The sequence below is a fragment of the Homalodisca vitripennis genome, chromosome 8 (assembly GCF_021130785.1).
Source record: "Homalodisca vitripennis isolate AUS2020 chromosome 8, UT_GWSS_2.1, whole genome shotgun sequence".
In the NCBI taxonomy this organism is placed as follows: domain Eukaryota; kingdom Metazoa; phylum Arthropoda; class Insecta; order Hemiptera; family Cicadellidae; genus Homalodisca; species Homalodisca vitripennis.
In genome coordinates, this window is record NC_060214.1 from 126,354,950 (window position 1) to 126,367,127 (window position 12,178).

The following is a 12,178-nucleotide window of genomic DNA, read 5'->3' on the forward strand; positions in this document are numbered from 1 at the left end:
GTATTTGGATATAATGTGTTAATAAAGAATGTCTTGTGTCTTATTCTAATACGCTGACGCCTCTCTTGAGAATCTTCGATGTCTTTTCAAGGGTCCCCCAGGTTGAGAACCCACTGCAAGAGAGTTCAGACACCTGCACAATTTCTGATACTAAATATTTTAACTCTCAGTTTAGTCTGAAACGGACCAAACTGATCAGTCTCAACTGAGTTGGTTTTAGATCCTCAAGTTTGTTAAGAATCGGTGTCATACACATTTATTTTGAAATGTAACTTAAAATTCACATTATTTCTTATCATTATTTTTCTTACTCTTAATGTTTTTGACGTGATTTAAATATTATCTGTTAGTTTTATTATTGCTCAGGTGATGATAGAATAGAATAAACTCTTTATCTGTAGTCTATTTTGTTTGAGAAAACAACGACATCATATTATATTCATACATTTTACTAAAGTTTTATGTATGATCTGGGAGATTGGTACGCTGTCTGCTGCCAATATAGTCAGGTTCATTCTCGAAAAGTGTCATGGCACAAAGTGACATTCTTATCTTGTTTGATATCCATGGATATTGTTATGTCTTTGTGTTGTCAGCATATAAGATTACATCTCTTACATGCCATTTAACAACTGTTATGATCCTTAATTCCTAGAAGGCATTTCATCATGTTTCCATTTGCTGTAGGTTGGTAAGGATCCTTTTGCCTGTTTTTTTTTTTTTTTTTTTTTATCCAAACGCTCTCCATATTTGTCGTAGATGTGTCTCCACATACAATTAGACCATATCTGATATGGACTTCATAAATTATGCTGTAGTATCTGTCGTGTTGTCAGCAATGGTTCTAATTCTTGTCAAGGCAAAAAGTTCACTTTAAATCTGCATAGCTGGTCAGTATGAGGTGTTCATTTGAGGTATATGTCAATCATTATTCCCAGGAGCTTCAAGATATATGTGTCCAAGCTCTGTCAGTTTGTTTCTGATTCAAAAGAGGATTTGTTTTGTTTTTGCCATATTTACAACGGTAATTTTCTCTACATTATTAGTAACCTTTCTTTTGGCTTAAGTGGGTCTTAACTACCATTCTGTCAACGGTCAAGGATGGTGTTGTAAGCTTACATTACCTGGACCTGTGTTGTCCAGGTAATTTGTACATAAAATGAGAGCTGGTCCTAAAATGGAGCCATTGTGGAACATCTTTCGGTGTAGATTGTACAGTAGTCAGCACTGTTTTCTGAATATTTACCTTCCGTCACTTGGCTGCATCACTTCAAGTGTTATATATCATCATATATAAAAATACTCACAAATTAACCAAATTGATGTATTCTACAATAATAGTGCTTTTATTTTTTTATTAATGGGTTATTGTACAGCTTACTTGTTATAGGACACTACACGTTTGTATCATGAATAAACTTATTTTTGAAGTAATGATAATGTAATTTAATTTTTGTTTACAGTATTACTCTGTGACCATCACGTCTCTGGCAGTACTGGCTTATATTGGCAACAAAGTGGACAATTTATTTCTCTCCTACATTCTGGGTGAGTCACAACAGTTTAAAATAAATGGTGTCAAAATACGGTACAAACTTAGTTCCTTTATGTACTAGACACTACAAATACATATCAGACACAGAATAACTATCAAATATTGTATTCACTAAAATATGCTGTTTATGTTTTTCTATGTGTTATACTGTATTTAGCCGTTACCACAAATAAGAAAGATATATTTTTGTGTCTAGTATCTTTAAACATTGTCAGAATCAAATCTTTTGTAGAATTGTAATGATTTATTGCATTTAAAATTATAACATTTTTTAAAACTTTTTTCATAGAGATTTACAAATAATTTAGATGCCTTCAAAATTTAGTTAAAACTAGACACTTTATTAGTGTGTATGTTCACGATTTCAATTAAATAAATTTTTCCCAAATAAAAACTACATCGCACAAATATTGAACAAGGATTCCTGCATGTAGTTTGTACTGGCAGTTGCCTTTATTCTAGCCACATTAAAAATTAAAAATTTTAGACCTCAAAACAGTCATGCCTTTATTTTTGGCCTTAGAATTAAAAAGAATATTTTAAAGATATAATCAGTACACATCCAAACACTTAGATTTTGGAAAACATTTATTCATGCAGTTTTGTTTAAGTATTTAAAAAATTATACACTGTAAAAAAATCCCTAAAGCATTTGAATTTGTATTGATATTTTTTAAACTATTTATCTCACATGCTTATATGACCAAAAATAAGGGTTAAAAATAAATGTTTTTGATAATTAAGTGTTACTTTATTATTAAGAGGTCAAACTCTAGCTTGGTTCACTATAAAAGCTCTTAAACCCTTTGAGTGCCAAGAGTTGATGACATCGACCCACGGGTAATTCCAAAAGTGTAGAGGGCCGACTAGATTGGCTTATAAAATATTTATTATTCTAATTATGTATTAGGTTAATTATTTACCTGAAGAAGAGATCAGATTGCAGATCTCGAAACGTAGTGTTACTGATTTCTTGTTTCACTGAACGATGGCAAATGTCCGGTAAAATCTTGTTTCCTTCACTTTTATTATTTTGTTACTAAATTTTGACATATGGCATTGTTCTCAGTCTCATTTTATACATAATAAGTCAAAAATAAACATAGATTATCTATTTTGAGTTGATTGAAAGCTGGTAAAAGCCAATTGGTAAATATGAGAAACAACTTTTATGCAAGTGCAGATTTTACCATTTTGCAATAATATATTATAAGTAAAGCCAAAACACAGTATTAAAGATACTTACTTTTTTTAAACTTTGCAAAAACTTGTTTCTAATTACATAGGAAACAATAAAAAGCTCGTATTAAGATCAAAAATTACAATTTTTCTATATCAAAATGTAAAAAAATTAAAATTTTGCTGTGTGATATTTTAACCCTTAGCACGCCGTAGACGAAATAATCCGCAATGTTTTTAGGTCTTATAACGCCGTAGACGAAATAATCCGCCGATCGATATAAATATATTTTATTACTGTTTATGAAGTTTATAAGCTCAGTATATAAGCCACAATACTAAGTAATGTACTGACTTGACCAAATAATCCAGTTGCAGCTGTCAGCTGGCCGCAGTAGGTAAACAATACATTTTTTTGTTGCTGGCAACTGTTCTCCCTCTCCCGTCTGTACGCCAATGACATACTATCCGCCATTACCAACTGTCAGTGGAGCACGCATCGTGCCTTTGGGAAGTGTTCTTTCTTTGTCATTCCTTATACAAACAGCTGTAAAAAGTTATTGTTACCGTGTTTTCTGTGTTAAAATCAAGTTTTTATTGTTTTGTCTGTTGTGTAATTATAGCTTATCACCCTGACGATTCTGATTATGACGATTTTGTTGCTAACGTTTTCTATTGCTTATAATGATGTGGATGAAGATGATATTAGTGACACTCTCTTAAACAATTATACTGACAGTGACGATAATGATGATGTGAATGTTCAACGACCACAAGTATTAGGCCTAGACCTATGTCAGCAACAGGTAAGAAGTCCTACCTTGCACAATAATGCTCAACCTACGCCTACATCTGTATGGATCAATGTTACAAATGATGATCCTAGGCCATCTAAAAGTATACCAATTTATAATGTGAATCATGGTCCAGTTTTACCATCTCATTTTGACAGCAACACCAAACCCATAGGATATTTTTAATTATTTATGAATGATGACATAGTACAATTTATTTGTGATGAAACCAATATGTATGCCAACAAACGAAAAGATAACACTCACTCTCCTCATGCACGAGTAAACAAATGGGTAGATATAAATCCTTGTGATTTCAAAGCTATTGGCATTATTATAAACGTGGGTTTGATGCCACTGACTTCAATTGAGGCATACTTTTCTACAAAATGGGATAGTAGAATCCCATTTTTCAGCAAGGTTTTTTCGAAAAATGAATTTTTGAACCTATTTTGAAACATTCATTTCTATCATGAAGTAGGTCAGGGTGATGCAAAACCCAAAGGATACCTGATTCAGCCATTTGTAGATCACATACGGGAAAAGTGTGGTCTATTTTATAATACTAGTAAATATGTAGCTGTGGACGAAAGTACTATTTCTTTCAAGGGAAAAGTATCTTTCAGAGTCTACAATCCACAGAAACCCACTAAATTTGGAATAAAAATATTTGTAATTTCAGACAGTACAAATGGGTATATATACAATTTTATACCTTATTATGGGAAGCAAACCCTAATTCCCAATTCTACCCTTCTCAAGACTACACAAATTGTAAAAGTGCTTTGTGAGTCAATTTTGCAGAAAGATCCTAAAAACCCTTATGTAGGATTACAAGTTTATACAGACCATTACTACACAAGCCCTGAACTTGCTAAAGAACTCCTTGATTTAGGGTGTGTTTTAACTGGTACTGTTATGCCGAACCGAGTTGGTATGCCTCCTAATTTGAAAGCTGATAGTAAAAAGCTCAAGAAAGGAGACGTTCTCTCCAAAAGAAAAGGAGATTTATTGGTCGTGTCCTGGAAGGATAAAAGGGTTGTGCACATGTTGAGTACGGGAGCAGACGTAATATGAGCCTTGTACAAAGTAAGTGGCCAAATAATCCTCCAACCCCTAAACCAGATGTAGTAACAGACTATACAAGATTTTATCTTCATATTTATTTCTTATTACTATTTGTATTATCTTTTATATATATATTATATATATATATATATATATATATATATATAACTGTAATTAATTTTTTAATTTATTTAACACTTTTACCATATTTAAAAGTTGTTTATACAATTTTATTACAATTGTTCTTGTTATAAATTAAATATATTTTATTATTGTTAAAAATACTTGTTAGCTTTATATTTTAAACTCTTGTTATTTGTTACAAAAATTGTATATTTATTCGTTATTTGTTTTTAATATTTTACTGATTTTTAACCATATATTTATTTTATTCTATTTTATATATTCATATCCTCAATTTATTATGAACATGTCGTTTTACTGTTGAAAAGACGAAGACTGGTAAGCCGTGCATTCTTTTTTAACAATGTTAAATATAGGCAGCAACGGATTCTTAAAAATGGCGAAGTGTCTTGGCGCTGTCTAGGTAAAAGCTGTGGCGTCGTCCATTAAAACTGATGCGGGTATGACAAAAGTTATTACTTATAACCAAAAACATAGTGGCGAGCATCCTGTCACGATGCGTACCCTCCTATCACCACTGCTGAAGTCTCAGTCTGCGACCGCCGCGCTACCTGCGGTGCCTTTCTACGCCGGTTGCACCACCTGTACTGGATTGCTGTAGAACGCCCGTCCTGCTCCACACCCCCTTAGATCTCTCACTGTCTGACGATCCGCCTGGTACAACAGAACAAAGAGATATATACAACAAAATATCTGAAGATCCGGTAGCGGAGAGTTCCCGACTCAGAACAGAGATTGAGCGCCTTGAGACTGAATACCAAAAGCTGCTAAACCACACTATAGAATCGGACACTCGTTTGCTTGAGTTCACGGACCAGATATTTCAAGTGAACGCATCTCGCGTCGACCAGAGCGCCCGCGCTTCCGCGACGGTGGACTGCGGTGGTCCAGTGCGAACCGTCACCCACTGCTGCGGACTTCGGTACGCAGTGCGACCTATCGGAACAGTCTGTCGCATGTGCGCGATGTGCCGGAAACACTGAGATTATTCGCTGCATGAAAACGACCATAGAAGTTCTAGAAGCAGAAATCAGTGCTTAAAACATCAGCAAACTTCGTGCAAGGTTTCGAATTTTAAATCTGAACAAAATGGACCAAAGTTAAAATTAGAAATATAAACAACAAAAGTAATAAACAAACGTTTCCAATACCTATACATAATAAATTCCAAGTCCTAATCACATGAAAAAACAAATACCACCGAATCACCAATCCAACAAGACATCTCAAAATGTAAAAACAGATCATTTTACATCAGTAAATTATCAGATGGTGACAGCCACGCCCGTCACATCGCTGGACTGGTGAGTGACTTAACCGCCCCTGGAACCTCAGTTGATGGCGTGTGCCTGCCAGGCGCAAAGCTGCTCGACATTCTTCTAAAACTCGGACCAAACATCCCTCGACCCGGAACGCGCTGCGAGGTGTTGATCGCTGGCACCAATGACCTGGCAGTGGGCAAGCAGCAAAATATCTACCGTCACTTAGAGACATACATCACGTCCCGATCAAAAGACACCGAGATCGTTCTAACCTCCCTTCCACACTGTCACGATCTGAAACCGAACCACCCTATCCACGATGAGAACCGTGCTCGTGAATGCCTACATTGAAGAACTGGCAATTCGACACAACGTCCGTGTCATAAACTTCAATGACATCAGCCGTAGGTATTTCACGAGACACGGTCAGCATCTTTCAATGCGTGGCAAGAGACTACTGGCGAGGATGATCGTGGGCGGCCTCGTACTCTCGGGTTCTGCCGGTACAAGACTTGAGACGCGCTCACCACCACCACTCCTAGTGACTGCCCCAGCAGTAACCGTCTCACCCCCCATCTTGCCAACGTCTGCTGCTACCCACCGGTGAATTAAGTTTTGCCCCTCGGCGATCATCTGGTCTCCAGCTACTCACGTACGCGAAGGTGGTCAGAGTACCTTCTACACCGGGAGGTCCGGGCCAGCCTGCGCCTCCACAAACACAACTGCATGATGCAAACATTAATAGCATTTCACATTCCAAACTGTTTTTTTAGGGACTCCACTTGCCAACAAACAGACTAAATTGACAACAACATCGACACCTCTCCATCACAACAAACAACCACCTCAAAATTTCTCAATCAAAACAATTCAGTCCGACTGCTTCACCAAAATGCCCAATCAGCGAGAAACAAACTGGAGGAACTGCAACTCATTTGTGAGGACGAAAAAACAGATATCCTAGTTGTGACCGAAAACGGTTTCAACGACAGGAACATTGCCCTCTGCAAAAATTCCAAATTTCACTTTGGCCAACGCATTTTGTAGACAAACTCTCCAAAGGAGGGGGTGTCGCCATTTTTATGAAGAAAAATTTTAAGTTCAACCCTTTTTCCAGTCAAGGAAACAATTGAAAAAGATTTTGAAGCAGTTGGAGTCAAAATTTACACCAAAAAGTCAAAATTAATCGTCGTTGGCGTTTATAGGTCTCCCAACGGGAACGAAGAAGTTTTCATGTCAAAATTTGAAGCTTTGCTGACGGAATTGACTACCCAGCAACTGAACTTCGTTCTGATGGGTGATTTTAAACTTCGTTCTGATGGGTTGATTTTAACATCGATGCGATGAACCAAACTCATCCGTCGACTAAACGCTTTGTCGATATGCTACAATACTTTGGCTTGGAGTTGCTGGTCAAAACTCCAACGAGAGTGATGCCGGCAACACAATCTGCAATCGACAATGTCATTTCAAATCTCCCAAATGTCGAAGTGTCCGTGATCAACACAGCAATCGCGGATCATTATGGCCAAGAGGCTATAATTACAGGACAACAAATCGAGAGGGAGCCCAAAATTAATAAAACCAATAAGAGACATAAGGCCTAGCAACATTGCTCTCCTAAAACGCCTCTCTTTTTAAAGAACAATGGCACTTTCTAAATTCAAGCCAAACAGTAGAACAGCAGTTCCAGGCATTCAATAATTGCTAAATTTTTCATCTAAAATCTATGCTGTCCTACAAAAACGATTAAAACATGCCAAAAAAAAAGACAAGAAATACTTGGATCACGAAAGGAATATTGGTTTCAAGAGATAAACTAAAATTCCTTTCCGAAATTTATAGATCAGATTCAAATGAAAATTTAAAAATTTATTACCGAAACTACAAAAGAATTTACCGAAAAGTGATCCAAGCCGCGAAATTCATATGATGTCTCAAAAAAATTCTTTCTTCTAAAAATGTTTCTAAAACTGTTTGGGGACATTATTAACAATAAAAAATAAAGCTCACAAACAGATCAAAATTAAAATTGGAGATACCTTGGTGCAGGATGAAGCTGGGATCGCCCATGAGTTTAATAGATTTTTTGCGTCTGTTGCTTGTGGGCGAGGTCCTCGACCGTCAGAGCCCCAGGTTAATCACGCGCGAAAACGTGGTCCAATAGAATCAATGATACTGGCACCTGTACTTGAGGAAGAATTGGAAAAAAATTATTCAGCAGCTCCCCGGCCAAAAAATCAACCGATCTAAAATTTATTGTCCATGTGGATCTTGAAAAAATGTGCCAAGCATATAGTGTGAGCCCTCTGACTCAATTGGTAAATCTGTCTTTTCAAACAGGAATTTTCCCCTCCCTCCTGAAAAAATGCTAAAAGTACACCCCATTTTCAAAAAAGATGACCCATGCTCCCTTAACAATTATCGGCCTGTCTCTATTTTGCCAACTGTGAGCAAGATTTTCGAAAAACTATTTTTGACAAGAATGCTTTGTTTTTCTTAGCAAAACACAACCAGCTCTCTGAAGACCAATTTTGGCTTCAGAACGGGAAAATCGACGGTAGACGCTGTGGTGAGTCTGGTCGAAATGGTTGTAGAGGGTTTAGAAGTGTCGGAATCCACCATAAGTGTGTTTCTCGACTTATCCAAAGCATTCGACTGTGTTGACCATAATGCACTTCTTGACAAACTTGAATCTCATGGCATTCGAGGTGTGCCCCTGCTGTGGATTAAATCATTTCTAAGCCATAGAACACAGACTGTCCAAATTTACAAATCACCTTTCAAGTCCATTGAATTTGAGATATGGAGTTCCCCAAGGCTCCATCCTCAGTCCAATCCTTTTTCTGGTCTATGTCAATGACATCGAGTCATCACTTCTGTACGGGAATCTCGTGCAGTATGCTGATGACACGACTCTCTGTTTTAACGATAAATCAAAAGAAGTTTTGGAACAAAAAGCTTTTTGTTGACCTTAACAATTGCGTCCAACACTTTCATAGCCTCAATCTCACAACAAATTCCACAAAATCTAATTTTCTGAATTTCGCCCTGCGACCAATGGACGTTGGGTGTGGGCCTTCCGTCATGCTGGGAGACTCCACATTAGAAGAAGTTTACTCCTCCAAATTCCTTGGTATATACCTTGATCGAGGTTTGACATGGAATGTTCACATTGACTCAGTTTGTTCAAAATTAGCATCTGGCGTTTTATGTTTTAAGATCTTTAGCCAAATACTGCCCAAGTCAGGTTCTGATGGCGGCGTATTACGGCCTGATTTACCCACATCTTTCCTACGGAGTGATTTTGTGGGGAAGCTTGTTCAAACAATCAAATTTTGAGAGTTTTCAGGACTTCAAAAGAAAGCGATTAGAACAATCGCCAACATGAACTTCAGAGAGTCGTGTAGACCAGCTTTCAAAAAATTGCAGCTGTTGACCCTGCCATGTCTCTATATCTTGGAGGCAGTTTTATTCTGTAAGTCAAAATGTGCCCTGACTGGGGGCCGTGACGTGCATGAATATGAAACGAGAGGCAGAGACAACTACCGTACTGGGCGACACAGAACGGTGGTTTATGAACACCTGCCCTCGCAGGCAGGTGTCCGTTTCATCAACAGTTTTGCCGGATTCCATGAAAAAACGTACAAACGCCCAAGGCGTTAAAAACTCGTCTGAAGCGCTTTTTAACGTCTAAAGCATTCTATAGCGTCGACGAGTTTTTTGAATTATAGTTGGGAGACCTCCAATCTAGAAGACTAACACTGGCGTTGGCAGTGGAGAGAATTGGCGAGTAAGTGGTATGGATGAATGTAACGATTTGTATGTCTGAATGTGGTATTGTGAACGAATGTAAAAAATTATAGATTTATTCGGTATGACTTTTTGCCACATAATTGTAATATTATCAACAGCAATAAAAGACTTGACTTTGACTTTGACTTGACCAAAAGAATGGGAGCAGTTGATAGAAGCAACCATTTTATCGCGTCTTATCAGTTCATGAGGCGTACGAAGAAATGGTACCGTAAGGTTTTTTTTTCTTTTAGAAGTGGTCAAGAGCTCTCATTTCGGGATGAGGTCTCTCAGCACAGAACCCGCCATGGGAATCTTCTTCACTTTCCCAAAGTTAGGCTGGAGTTGGGAAGAAGGAGCTTCTCTTATTTCGGCCCGAAATCGTACAATGACCTCCCACCAAACGTGAAACAATGTTCAATAGCTACATTTAAGAATAAGATGAGGCAGAATTTGTTTAATGTATAGATTTTCTTTATTTATTTGTATTTCATTTTCATGTATATGTTGTATGTGACGATAGTTGTTCTGAAAAGCAGTTGTTCTGTATGTAACTGAGAAACGTTTGATGAAAATAAACACAACATTATTATTATTATTATTGTCAACTCTTACTTATTATACAAAAATGTTCAAGAAGCAGCTGGAAAAAAACCACTTACCCATAAAGATTTTAGGAAAAGTTTGGTTAACGACTTGGTAGCAGATAGAGTACATCTACGTACACAACGAAGAAAGTGTGGAAGACCAACTCTAAATGTCCCTCAAGAAAAAAGCAAGCAACATTTTATGGGGAAAAGAGCTCAAGGATCCAGGAGGTGTGTTGTTTGTACAAGAAATGAATTACGAAAGGAGACAATGTACTTTTGCAAGTCATGTCCCGAGACCCCATGGCTTCATCCTGATTTGTGTTTCGAAGTTTACCATACAACTGACTAAATCTATCATCAGAACTTGTAAACTCATAAGGATCAGCATATTACACTCTATTTGTTTTCATATTCATGTACATAGCCTAGATTTTATCACATGTATTTGATTACTATGTAACCATTTGATTTTTATTGAAATATTCCATTGTTATTAAAAAATGTGGTTATTTTAATGAAAGTATTACATTATTGTAAAATTTACTTTTTTTGTGTGTTATTAGTCATTAGGAATGATTAAAAAAATTAGCTCAAAGGAATTTTCATTTTCATTTTTTCACCTTAAATGAGCGTAATCTAAAAAAATACTAAATTTAAATCGGCGTTCAAAGGGTTAATTTTAATTTAAAAATTACAATAGATTTTACCATTCAAATAAATATAAGTTATACTCTATTTTTTCTGCCAAAAAAGGAAACAAAATGATCCCATTATGTTTATTTTTGCAAAAGGTGTGAATTGGCTTGTAGAGCACTAAAAAAAACTAAAAAATTATACAAATACTTAATTCTTGAAACTAGGTTGTTCGGATGTACATAAGAAACAATAAAAAATACACATACAAATAAATTAAGATCATAGTATTACAAAATTTGGATTTCAAAATTATTCAATATAAAAATTAATAGTTTTGTATTTTAAAATGTTTTAATATTATTCAAATGAACAATATAAACTGTAGAGTATAAGTAAAAACTGGGCTAAGTGCCAAAAAGTTACTTTTGAGATAATCGATGAAAACTGCATATAACTGTCATAATTAAATATTTTTTAACTGTAATATATTAAATAAAAAATATACATCACTACTAATAGTATCAGTGGAAGAATGCATTATATACCATGGCAACAGTAAAGAAAAAAAATATTGAATTCAACTTTTTTTGAAAAGGGGTATGTCACAACTTACTGAGGTAAAAACCGGGCTAAGTGCCACATTTACTTCGGGCTATGTCACAACTTACTGATGTAAAAAGAGGGCTAAGTACCAAACAAATGTTACTAAAAAACCAGAAAAATGAATGAGTAAGCAAACGTGTAGTTAAACAGTAATACAGGTTAAAAAAAACAAACAATATTATAATGTTATACCAGTTTAATTATTTTAAACTTTTACTCAAATACTCGATAGTATATTATACACTAAACTAAAGTTAACAGTCAGGAACACTGAAACTTCTATGCAGTTAAATTATTATAAAAGTCTTTGTTCTCTTCTTTGAGGTAAGGTATCATCTTTTTCAGGTATTCTTATTTTTCTTTAGTTAATCGGTTTATTGTTTGCAAAGTGGATAGGTTTTGCAAGATGTCCCCTTCCATAACCCCCCTTTTTGAACACATTTATTTCAACCAAGTTTCAATATCAGTCCATGATTTTTTTTACAAATACTAATTGGTTTTGTTTTTGTAATATTTTTGTTAGCCATTGGACTTTGGATATTTCCAATTTCT

General features: G+C 35.8%; 1 protein-coding gene across 1 annotated transcript in view; it reads left to right on the plus strand.

Moving 5' to 3' along the window:
- LOC124368234 (ADP-ribosylation factor-like protein 6-interacting protein 1) overlaps positions 1 to 12,178 on the plus strand; it is a 28,766-nt gene that overhangs the window by 13,801 nt on the left and 2,787 nt on the right. Inside the window, exon 4 of the mRNA XM_046825510.1 lies at positions 1,464 to 1,548. Within this exon, the coding sequence (XP_046681466.1) occupies positions 1,464 to 1,548 (85 nt within the window). The remainder of the gene's footprint in view (positions 1 to 1,463; positions 1,549 to 12,178) is intronic.